This window comes from Myxine glutinosa, chromosome 4 (assembly GCF_964187855.1).
Source record: "Myxine glutinosa chromosome 4, kmMyxGlut1.1, whole genome shotgun sequence".
Lineage (NCBI taxonomy): Eukaryota > Metazoa > Chordata > Myxini > Myxiniformes > Myxinidae > Myxine > Myxine glutinosa.
Window position 1 is genome coordinate 39,558,963 of NC_136264.1, and position 13,025 is coordinate 39,571,987.

The following is a 13,025-nucleotide window of genomic DNA, read 5'->3' on the forward strand; positions in this document are numbered from 1 at the left end:
CTCTTTCTGTGTTATGTTTATCTCTCCATACTATTTCATTGAATATTTCCTTATTTATTTGCATCTGTTCTGATACCTGTTGGTATTTAAATCCCCTCTCTCTTTACCTGACAGCTGTGCTGTCCACTGCACCCACTTATGCCCAGTCAGCTCTGCTGTCCTCTCGCCTTTCTTTACTCACTTCCACCTCACCTACGAAACCTACAACGAATGTCATCTCCGCTTCACAGTCACCCACCTGCCAGCGTAGCGTGGTGAGGGGGCACAGTGGAGTAGTTTGAAGAAATTGAACGGGGTGGCAGAGGGGTAATTGTTTCTTCAATATGAGGCAATGCATAGTTTGAGATGGTTACTGATATTCATTTTATGCTTCGTTTGTGCATTTGAATTCTTATATCCAAGGCCTCAACAAAGCGAAAGTTTGATTTCCCGCACCAGCCAGAGATATCCACTGTGAAAAGGTGTTCAGCCTCTCCACCCTCTCAAGAGGTGTCTTTACAGTCAGGTAACTCTGTTTGTGAAAAATGCCATTGTGTCATAAGTGTGCTAAAAACACCTGATCCAATAGATACGCATTAAAACGTTGGATTAAATCCTGACTTGTACAGGAATGGTTTCTTGAGTTGTTTTATTTATTTTCATCGTTATTATTGTTACGTGTGTGGGGGTAGGTAATGCAAAACCTTAGTCGAGATAGAATGGTATAGATTAGCATGCCCCGAATGTCGCGAAGAAGAAGAAGAACCTTCGTGTAACTAAGTAGGGAATCCGTTCGGCCAAATGTCCATGTAAGATCGTATATGTGTCTCCATTCGAGTGGTGGAGTTATGCTTATTAGGTAGGGCTTAAGAATAATCCCCAGTGTGTAATTGCCCTGTGATTTTCCCTATGTTTTATTACAATTAAAAGCATAACAATTATAGCAACCCCAATCGCCGACAGTATGACGGCACATGCCGATCGACAGAGGAACTCCACCCAGTCGAACATTCCCGAAGGACGGCTAGACCATGCCCCGAGCATCGTCGGTGGGCATCAAGAATGGCCGTGAGGCCACGCCCTGAAGGACGATTGGTTGGGACGATTCGACGGCACTGGGCGATTGGTCAGAAGGATGACGTCAGAGGGAACCATCGAGAACGGAGGAGGAAAAAGTGAAGGGATGACGATTGTTCGCTCTCTCTGGTGCTGGGCTTCATGACGAGCGGTCTCATTGTCTTCTCTCTCTCTCTGTTCCGGCGTTCGTGGCAGGCAGTCACAGTTTGTTCGCTCTCTCTCCCTGGGCCTTCGGTGGAGGCGGCTGCGCTTTGAACGGTACGTGCTTGCGAGGCGAGTGGTAGTAGCCCAGTGGATCATGTCAATCGGAGGAGGAGGGATCTCGGCTTCCTCGCTTGGGCGGCTGGCTGAGGCGCAACTTTGTGTCATTGTGCGTTTTCCCGTGCAGCGACTCGGGACCCTTTCGATGACCACCAGGGTTTTGAAGGCCATTCGAGGACGCCAGGCTGAGTATCGGCCAACGCACCACACCACATTTATTTATTTTTATTTCTCCCTGTGTTTGTATTTGTGTCTGATGGAGGATCCTCATTTAAGAATTATAGTTTTTACCTCACCGTTCATTTCTTTATTGCCTGCGTTATTTTCATTAAATCATTGTTTGTTGCATTTTCAATTTCTTGTCTTGTACGTTTATTTGCTGTTTATTTGTTCGTGGTTTCGGATAAACCCTCGTCGCATCCGTCCGTTCAGGTAAGGACCTCGGTATCCCTCCCCCGTGCGTGCCAAAGAGATAACACCGCCATATTTTGGGGTATATGCCTCGGAGTTAAGAACTGGTCAGCCATCTGCCACTGGGGATCTTAATCCCTGGCGACACGACATTATTATGGTTTTCTGTCTACTTGGCCTTCATCAGCACGGAACGGTTTAATTGGGATTGGGCATCTGCTCCTTGCGGGTGACAGCTAAATAGCTCAAATCGTATGCACAGTTGATTCTCCCATGGGCAAGCTGCCCCATCTCCTCAAATTGAGTACAGGTAGTTTTTCTACATGCAAAGCTGAAGATTGCCCCCAAGTGGACAGCACTGAGCAGTGCTTGCTATAGTCAGCAGTCAGCCCAGTACCATAAAAAAAACTAGAACGGCACTCAGTAGAGAGCATACCTACACCAGGTGAACAGTTTACGTCTTGTATCCCAGAGTAGACTAGAAAATCGCAATACAGAATCGCATTGAATCAAAATCATCCGTCCACAACTTTTTGAGATATCCTGCTTTGTACCGTTTTTGGCCCTGTCTCCCAATTGTGACGAATCACTTAAAAACTTCTAGCCGGATCCGGATCCGGATCTTCACCAAAATTGAATCGATTCTTCCTTGTCACACACACACACACAACCTGTCCACCAAGTTTCGTCCAAATAAAATCCATCTATAACTTTTTGCGATATCCTGCTATATGTTGGTTTTAGCCCTATTACTCATTGGTGAAGAATCACTTAAAAATTAAATAATTCTCATATCGGAATCCATATTCAGATCTTTACCAAAATCGAATCGATTCTTCCTTGTCACACACACACACACAACCTGTCCACCAAGTTTCGTCCAAATCAGTCCACAACTTTTTGAGATATCCTGATTTGTATCGTTTTTGGCCCTATCTCCCAATGATGAAGAATCACTTAAAAAATTATACTAGCGGGAGCCGGATCCGAATCCGGATCTTCACCAAAATCTAATCATTTCGTCCTTGTCACATACGCTACCTCTCTGCCAAATTTCGTCCGGATCCGTCCACAACTTCCAATCCCTCCCCCCTCCCCCCCACTATGCTCTCCACCCCCCACCAAACTCCACCTTCCCCTTACACACTTATCGTTTCTCTCCTCCATCTCATTATTGCTGTCACTTCTGCCTTTCTCTGCCAGGTCAACTCAGAGTGAAAGATGAAACACAAAATGATGGATCTCACAGGGATTCACCTGAGAGAACCGCTTCCAGCAATCCGCAAGCTTCCGGCACCGACTGCAGGGCTCCCGGTGCCGATGGAAGGAACGAAAGGGCCTTTGGCAAGGAATCCGCAAACCAGCATCCTTTGCGGGGCATGGTGTTCTGTCTAAGTGGCTTTAAAAACCCTTTTCGTCAGCATCTTCGAGAGCATGCGTTGGCTCTCGGGGCATCTTACAGGCCTGACTGGTCTTCAGCTTGCACTCACCTTGTGTAAGTCTCATTCACAGTATGTATCAATCCATTTTGCTGTTTTTTTATTTTATTTTTGTCATTCCTTTACCTGCCCACATTTTGAAATCTGTTAAAAAAAATAATCCCTGACTTATCATCCGCTTCACACCCAATTTTATATTGGAAGATGGAAGAGGGTGTTGGGGGGAGGGGGAAGGGGATGGAGGGAGGGAAAAGACTCCTCCCAGCTTACATCCATCACTTTCACTGAATGATTAATCTTCCACAATCACTACTGGCATCATCATTAGACAAGTATGAGCATTGCCATGTAAGCAATGCCTCTTGTACTATAACTCCTTTTTTTTCTGTAGCTGCAACATTTCGTTGTCCTTCATCAATGTGTGTTATTATTCCACATACAGTCACGTGAAAAAGTAAGTCCACCCCATGTAAAGTTTTGACTTTTTCAACATATTTCAACATACAGCTATTTGATCTTCATTTCAACAATATTGATAGCTAAAGGTGATATAATATAACAAATATCATGAAACATTTACATTTTGTAGTCCATTGTATAATTTAAATAAACATAAATTCAAGTAGGCGTTTCTCATAACTATCTACCAGTCTCTGACATCGACTGGGAGAAATTTTTGCCCACTCCTCCATGCAGAATTCTTTCAGCTGTGCGATGATTGAGGGGTTTCTTGCATGCACAGCTCGTTTCAAATCCCCCCACAACATCTCGATGGGATTTAGATCCGGGCTTTGACTTGGCCATTCCAGAACCCTCCATTTCTTTCTTTTCAGCCATTCCTTGGTGGATTTACTGGTACGTTTAGGGTCATTGTCATGTTGCAAGGTCCACCTTCGGTTGACCTTCAACTTTCCGACAGATGGCCTCACATTATCCTCAAGCACCCTCTGGTACAATGAAGAATTCATAGTGGATTCTATGATGGTGAGCTGCCCAGGCCTTGATGCAGCAAAACTGCCCCAAACCATAATATTTCCACCACCATGCTTTACAGTTGGTATCAGGTTCTTGTGGTCAAATGCTGTCTTTGGTTTTCACCAAACATGTCTTCTGGTACTGTGGCCAAATAGCTCTACCGTTGACTCATCTGTCCAGAGCACATTGTTCCAGAAGTGCTGGTCTTTGCCTAGGTGTTCATTGGCAAACTTTAGTCTTGCCCTGAAGTTCTTTCTGGACAGCAAAGGTTTCCTCCTGGCACACCTCCCATGTAGATCAAATTTGTGCAGCGTCTTTCTAATGGTAGACTCGTGCACTTTGACATCAACTGTGGCAAGAACTACCTGTAGGTCCCGTGATGACATTCTGGGGTTCTTAGAGACTTCTTTCAGCATCTTGCGGTCTGCTCTCGGGCTGAACTTGCTGGGGTGGCCTGGCCTGAACAAGTTGGCAGTTGTTTGGAATCTTCTCCACTTGTAGATGATCTTCCGGACAGTCGAGTGATTGATTTTAAATTGTTTGGAGATCTTTTTAAATCCCTTCCCAGACTTGTAGGCATCTATAACCTTCTGTCTGAAGACCTCGGAGAGCTCTTTTGATCTAGGCATGGTGACGCTGCACACTTCAACAACAAAGAGCAAACCAAACTAAATGTCTGAGGTTTAAATAAGACAGGTTCCTCCAAGATCCTCTCTAACGATGTTCTAATCATTTACACCTGAGCTGGTGCACCTGATTCTAATTTTAGGTATTTGAAGTAGTGATAAATGTAGGGGTGTACTTACTTTTTCCACATGCGAAATTTGCATTTATGTTTATTTAAATTATACAATGGACTACAAAATGTAAATGTTTCATGATATTTGTTATATTATATCACCTTTATCTATCAATATTGTTGAAATGAAGATCAAATAGCTGTATGTTGAAATATGTTGAAAAGGTCAAAGCTTTACATGGGGTGTACTTATTTTTTCACATGACTGTACGTCCAATAAAGTATAACACATTTCTTCAACCGATGCACTCAAGCCTAAAACCTATCAGAGAAAAACTGCTTATTCAGAGAGTTGACCATAAATTCACAGCACCGTTGTGTTTGTTATCGTCTACAAAATGTTGCTCACATCAATAGTCATGGTCCAAAGCGAATATGAATCTGATGGGATGAAATCTGGCCTCCACAGTGAATGTGTGTCAGAGTAACTTGGCAATTTCTTCATATGTTGCATGTGCTGTGTGGCTTTGCGTTATTACCATGGTGGAAAGTGATGTCGTTTGCATTACTCCACTTATGGTTTTTTGGGGTTGCGTAAAGTCTGAATATATTGGTTCGAGTCTCAAGGATATACGAGAATTACCCTTTCATGATCCCCAAAGATGTTGCCATGATCGTCATTTGCCTGAAGTTGTTGCTCTTTAACGGCCACCATTATCCCACCTTGTGGGGCCGGCCCGAAGGAAGCTTGGCCAGCCCTGACATTCGCCTATTTAGGGCAGGAATTTGGAATTTGGCCATGGTGCCGGCGATACTCGCCTACTCTTTGCAAAGGTCACCATGGGATCTTTCATGTCCACCAACCCATGCTGGCAGACGGGACTCCCAGTTTAACGTCCATCCGAGGGATGGCACACATGTTGGTGAATCACTTTCCTGTGAAACACCAAACTGACAGTTTATAGCTGGGTCAGGATTCGAACCCAGGCTAGATAGCTTTGAGGGGAGTGTGCGTATGTACCTCTTGGCCATCCTGTCAGCCCTGTCTTTTTTCCTGAAGGCGGTTTTGAATTATTTCCTTACTATTGGGGCCCTTCTGTTTCTATCCATGTGACTGGTGTTGTATTTCCGGCTCATAGTGATGAACAAAAGTTTCATTGCGTGTAATTGGCCTTCAAGGTTATTGGAATCTCTCACGGTGAAGCTGGGTCTATGGGCCCATCACTTCGCCATCACAGACAGGTCTGTGGTCTCTTTGTCTTCTACCGCCTCTTTTCTGGCCTTGCACCGTCTACTCTTTCCGTGCTTCCCTCTCCCCCCAGGTTTGTGCAAGGCACACACGGTTCACCATCAACCCCCTTCCGGTTAAACTACCTAAACCAGGATCACTGCTCACCTCCACTCATTTGTACCTCCCTTTTCTTACCTTTGGAACCAACATTCACATTCTCTTCCATCTCGTTCTTCCCTCCTGGTCTTCAAGACAGCTGTTCACCACCATTTCATATCGTCCCCAATCCAAATCCATCATCTTTTTCTACCTTTGTTAACCCCTCTCACCCCAATCCCTTCTCCATCCAAATTTCCAGTTTTCCCTTCTTGGAGTTTCCTTCTGTATCCATCTTGTCCACCCAATGCATCCTCTCCTGCACCCCATTCCTCCCCACACCCATTGTTTATCCAAGTGTGCCTCTTATCTTGGCCTTCTACTCTGCTATTGGTGTTTGCCCTTTCTCTGTCTACTGTTCCTTTTGTATACGTCTTGATCCATTCAATGTACTAGCTCTTCCGCGAGCCTCGACTGTGTATACACAAAAAATTAATCAAAAAAATCATCCGATGGACGTTCTTCGATATGCGTCAAAACAAGATGCAGCTAATGTCCTTTTGGTGAATCTTCATTTCAGTCGTGAACATATTTTAAATCTCTCTGGAGCAAACTATTCTGTATCCTCATTGATCAACTTGTGTTTTTATGTGGGTCCCTTCAAACAGTTCAACACACGAGTCACATGACTATTTTCTCGGAACGATGCATCCACTTGCTGCATTTTCAGTTGATGGGGCACTCGTCAGTCGTCTGGTGCGTGGTCCGTCAGCGAGGTCTTTCCATCTTCGATACGGAAAACCGATCTTTGAACAATGCTGACGTGCATCATATCCTCTCCGCAAACCACAGCGATTTGTCCGAATATTAGAAGCACCGAACGTCACAGCAAATATTGAAGCACGGTCACATGTCGAAGCTTGCCGTCCATGATTGTTAGCGATATTAAAGGTACGGATGAGTGATTTATGTGGGTGGAGAATGTTGGGTCTGTTCCAAAATAAACGTTCAACCTTTGTCAACCCAGTGTCATTCTGTGGTGTTGGATCACACTGGACCACTGTTTTCCCCTCATGGCCATCAATGGCTTTTCTTTGTGTTCTCGCTTCTCCTTTCTTTGGCCCTGACCCTCAAACAATATCAGCTCGTTAACGAACCCTACTTCCATCCCTTTCCCACCAGCTGTGCATTTGCCGGGAGTCCCAAGCACCTGCAGCAGATTGCTAGCGGACATGGTGTAGCGGTCGACAAGCAGTGGCTGCTCTCCTGCACTGCTCAATCTCCTCTACCTGACCCCACACGCTTCGCCCTCGCTTCTCCACGCCGAGTTCCCACCACTCACTCGGCGCGGAAAGCAAAAGGTATTTAAAAAGGTTGTACCGTGTCACTGTGTCGGTTCAAACACGACAATACTTTTGTCAAATGCTTTTACAACTAGAGAGTTCATAGACCACCTTACCCCATGTAGTCTTGAGAAAAAGGACATGTAATGGGTCTTTTCAACTCTTGCTTTGCATTTCTGAGCATGATCTATATCAGCTTTGTTCGTGAACTTCGAAGAACAGGCGCGACGGTGACCATAGGAAGCCGATGGGCCAAACGGGACAGTCCAGAGCTGAACTTCCTGCCAACATTTCTCGAAGAAACTGACGATTTTTAAACGGTCTTGAAGAAAAAGATGCACTAAACAAACATGTCTTTTGGAAGCAGTTATCTCTGTGATGGCATCACTGGGCACCACGATTTTCATCTGAATCTCGCTGTTACTCCGCCCTTATAGGGCGCGGCGAATTTCATTGGTCAAGACGGCTTAGATTTTTGTCCAAGTATAAAAAACAGTAAAGTTTTTTGTTTGGAATGATTTTCAAATTTATTTGACTGCCAGACATGCAGATAGACCGAAGCAATTGCTATACTGCGAGTGCGTATGCGAACTCAGGACGATTAATCTGTACAATTTGCCAATTTCAGAGCCAAATTAATGGTAACCTGCAGATTTGTGTTCTACGGTGTTCAAATATATAAAATTTAATTCAAAGGAAGTAGTTCCTCAATCATCGAAATAGACAGATAGAGTGAACCGATTGCTTCACCCAACTTTAGGCTACGTGTGCGGGGTAAGAAACCTCATGAGCAACTTCTGGCTGAAGATCTCAAGCAGTTGTCAGCAGTGCGAACCTGTGGACCGTGGATTCGGTTCCGAGAGGCATAATTGTGGAATGATCGGGGTACATTCATTGAATTCACAATGCTCCTGATATTCTTATTCGCCAAACACTAGATCTTTTACAAACCGGCTGCGCAGGCCTAACCTTCAGGCAGGAATGTATTTGTTCATGGCCCCAGAGATAACTCACAGACTCTTCACATAGGCCACCATCTGTAATATCCATCTAATGCCAGCGGACGGGACACTGGATTGAATGTCCATCTGAAGGCCGACATTTTGTGATGTATCGCCCTGCCTGTAAAACACTTGGATGACGTTTATCGAGATTCAAACCCATACTTAACCGCTCAGACAAGTGCACATATTGCTTAAGCTATCCTGTCAGCCATATTGGATGGACACTGTTGGGGAAATTAAATATACCATTCCGTGTGTTGATTGAAGTTGGTTCTTTTTTGTTTGTGTTAGATTGAAGATGCTTGGAAATCCTCTTTCATGTGAATGTGAACTCGACACCCAGCACGCTTCCGGTCAACCTTTCGATCATCCGGTTGAGGTTCATCCGTCACTTTACAATATTCAAAGGATTTCCGCATGGAACGGCGCAGCTGGATTTCCACATCTGCGCAGCTTGGCTGGTGATGGTTTTATTTCTAAATACAAATATGTGTACAGTCTCACTGATGAACCTGCTCGACCCAGGATGAGGCTCAAATAAGTTTTTGTATTTTTTTTTCTTCATTATGCTTTTTTTAACGTTATCCTAAGGCAAGGCCAGTGTAAAGCCAGCTATAGGAAGTTATCAAACATTTTCTTCATTCATTTAAAACTGCTCATTTTATTGCATAATTATACAAGCAAAGTAGAGCAAATCTCGTTTTAAATGTTGTGAAGTTGAACACCGAGTAGTTATTGGGTAACTTTGCGAAGTACGTCTATGTTTGGGAAAGCGAATGAATAAATATCAATTTAACCTCAAAATATTTGATGCTGTACGTTATTGATATCCTTGTGTTGAATGCATGTTGTAATACTAGAACGGCGCTCAGTAGAGAGCATATAACTCCACTTGTAGAATTTTAAAACAATTATGACGTCATAGGTCACGTGGTTTGTCCGCCATCTTGGAAAAATCATAAAAAATTGCACCTATATCTCGGAAAGCGCTGAATAGAAAAAATTGAGACATGGCTCATTGTAAAGAACTCTCCATGGGGAATAAAATATGTTAATGATGATGTCATAGGTGCCTCCATTATGACGTCATAATTCGACAAGTACAAAACTTCATCCGATCAAAATGAAATTTCTGGAACAGAATCTAGGAATGAATCAGTTTAGAAAAAAAATAATAATGACGTCATCGGTCACGTGGTTGGGCCCCCGTATTTGTTTTAACACAAAAGCCTTAAAAATCACTGAAAAAACATCCTGGCAAGGGTTTGCAATCTCTGATTGCTCTTTTTCTTGTTTCCAATTGTAAATCACTCATTATACTGCTTGTAATTGACATTTTCAATGTGTGCTCCACCTCTGTTCAAACAGGCTTTGATCTCGACTCCCAAAATTCTCCACAACCGTCTGCAAGTGGCTCAAGTGGTAGTCTGACGATAGTGCTCCATGTTCTGCTTTAGGACAGCTCATGGTTTGTTGGCATAAACTTAACCTTTGGCAGCAAAACAACAACAACAAAAAAAATCCAATGGATTTAAATGCTTTTGTGGGGTGCCCACTCATGCGTTGTGCCCAGGCTGATGACACGATTTTCAAACAGCTGGTGGAGCAAGTCAGTGGTTTCACCTGCAGTGTGCGGTGGGGCACCGTCCTGCATGAACCATGCATGTCCGAGTCGGTTTGGAGACAGTAGTCGAGTGAGATTGGAGACAGTAGTTGAGAAGACAACTTGGAATCGGTATAAGACCTCAGGGTACTGCTTGCCGTTGACCGTCACCGTCTTACCATTGGCGTCCTCGAAACAATACGGTCCCAGCATACCCCATCTGGCATTCAATGCACAGAAGCAAGTGGGCTTGGGGCCCTTGAGAGACATCTCAGACACCTCCTCAGGAGGCTCAGCACCCCAGAAGATGTTATTGTGATTGTTGATAGCCCCATTCAAATGGAAGTTTGCTTCATCACTGAACCACACGGAGTTGATCCAAATTGAGTACCTTTCCATTCAGTCAGTGAACCAATCACACATTGCTACTCGTCCTGCCATGTCATTCAGAAATAGTTTATGCGTTACACATATGATGTAGGTAGGAGTAGAGCTTGAGTTCAGAAGTGAGAATGTGCCACACAGATGAGGCTGAGATTTCCAGTTCTCGGGAACACCTATGGTGGGATTTCTTATGACTTTTGATATCAGAATCTCTCACAAGATCAATGTTCCTTTGGTCCTTGGTAACACTTGGTGAGCGGCTACTGTGGCCTTTATTTTGATTTTTCACGCTTCCATGTGCTTGGAAGTGCTCCACAAACCACTGAATGCTCCCATTGGAAGGAAGGTTCATTACGGGTGTGAACATTGTAATACTGACAGTATCGTCGGCGCACCTACACGTAGGATTTTGTCTCAAACCACAAAGTCACGATTTTCACTTTTTGTTCTACTGTGAACACCATGATTGACATAGGGTCCTACCGACGACTTGGAAGAAATGGCATACCACCACCACCACCATAACCTGCAAGAGATAAAGGTATAGCATTAGAAACGACAGAATATCGGGCTGCTCAGATAGTCCACTGTTTTTGAAACACCCTGTATCTCTCACTGTCTCTACCGATGCATCCATCATGTGATCTTTCATCAGACAGGTGTGCATGGGTACCTAGTTGCACTTGCTTTAGCTTATTCACCTTGATTGTCACCAATCAGAATGAATGTATGACAATTTTGATTTGAGAGGCATGAAGATATTTCTGCATTATAACCTAAACATGAAAACCTGTCATACTGCATTTGAATAAGTTTTCCGACATACCTCACCTGGGGATCAGTGGTGCGGATGGCATTATATTCCCAAAACGGATTCTTCATGCCATTGAAGTAAGCTCAAAATGCCATCAACAGCATGTTTTGATATTTTTCAAATTGTCTACTTTCAGGCAAGTCCTCCACAACTCAACTACCAGCTGAAGTTGGGTTCTTACCTCTGCCACCGAAAGAGGACAGAGGTTATGTTGCACCCACTGTCTTTGTGTTTGTCTGTGAGCAGGATATCTCAAAACGTTATGGATGGATTAGGATGAAATTTGGTGGACAGGTTGTGTGTGAATGGGATTCTTCTAAATGGGGTCGGGATGGAAGGGGCAAAAATGGCGTCTCCGGTCATTGAGCCAGCAAGCTGGGAGCAACAATTCACATTTGCTGCCGCATCTGATGCAATTTAAATGCTCTACTGGTAGCGAGGTGCTCAATTTGAAACTGTTTGTTCGATATATGTATGTAGCTTTGTGATGCTTACGGTTCGTAATAAAAATTTGTATTGGTGTCAAAGCCAGTGACCAATTGCAAATTACTATCAGGATTTCGGTGAAGATCCAGATCTGAGAATATTTTAATTTTTAAGCGATTCTTCACCATTGAGAGATGGGACCAAAAACGATATATACGAGGGTCACTCCAAAAGTAATGGCCCCCAATCATTTTGACAACACTGTTTTTTAATGGAAATCACTCCAAACAAGGCCACTAGGGATGACGTGCCATCGCATAAGCTCTTCGGAACTTCGTTTCAGGTGAGCTAAAAATTAGGTCAAGACCAAAAAAGTTACATCAACCCCACATACTTTTTATTCCCATTATTGATGCAAAATTTCACTCCAAGAAGCTCAGATACAGCTTGGACATTGGCAGAAAAAACCTAAATAGTGATCTAGTACTCCAAGGGATATATAAGACCTTTGTCCGGTTGCATCAAACTCCCTTATCCTGAAGGAAAGATTTACCTTAACTTGAGGTTCAATACGATTTCTCAGCTAAGGATTTCCTTAAAGTTGAGGAAATCCTTAGGAGCCGTTGCTATGCCAGGTAACCGATCAGATTAGAGATAAGAAGAGGTGTCCGAAAGCAAGAACACGTAATGAACACGTACTTACAGATGAATAATGTGATTCTTGTGTAAAATTAATTTGATTCTTATTGAGCATTTTATTGTAAATGCGTTAAATGTGTGCAGAAAATGTTTGGAACATTTCCGAGAATGGTGAAAGTGTGAAATTATGAAAGTGAAATACGGGCGCGAAACACCCAGCAAAATATTCTGGATGTCGTGAAAGAGTGAAAATGTCATCCAAGGAACTGTCGCCCAGATTGTGTTTGGCAATGTACAATCATTTCTCAATTGCAGAAGTATTGTTATATCAGCCTCTGGCATTGCGCTATGATAATTGTCCTCTTCTTGACCAATTTCCATAAAGTGTGCCATTTGAAAACTCAGGTTGGTGTTTAAGAACGGGGAGGCACTCCCTCGAGTTTAAGGAAGGTTATAAGGGGGGGGAAAAAAAACAAAAAAAACAAGGAATATTTGTATATACAACCATCCACAAATTAACGATGTCCTCAAGGGCAAACTTAAGGAAATATTTAAGTAAATCATCAAATCTTTCCTTAAGGATGCTTTATGCATTCACGTATGT

The 13,025-nt window shown here is 43.4% G+C and overlaps 2 protein-coding genes across 4 annotated transcripts in view; one reads left to right on the plus strand and one right to left on the minus strand.

The window, feature by feature from the left end:
* The window catches only part of LOC137424600 (DNA repair protein XRCC1), a 32,049-nt gene extending 20,166 nt beyond the window's left edge, over positions 1-11,883 (plus strand). For 2 of the 3 annotated variants that reach the window (XM_068112207.2, XM_078775641.1), the window contains exons 8-12: positions 115-254; positions 403-505; positions 2,932-3,223; positions 7,391-7,569; positions 8,847-11,883. In XM_068112207.2, the coding sequence (XP_067968308.2) occupies positions 115-254; positions 403-505; positions 2,932-3,223; positions 7,391-7,569; positions 8,847-8,851 (719 nt within the window). In that variant the 3' untranslated portion in view covers positions 8,852-11,883. The remainder of the gene's footprint in view (positions 1-114; positions 255-402; positions 506-2,931; positions 3,224-7,390; positions 7,570-8,846) is intronic. The other variant, XR_013623043.1, reaches the window with a different exon arrangement.
* LOC144891699 (uncharacterized) overlaps positions 1-13,025 on the minus strand; it is a 1,187,956-nt gene that overhangs the window by 341,625 nt on the left and 833,306 nt on the right. The gene's annotated exons all lie outside the window — the stretch shown is intronic.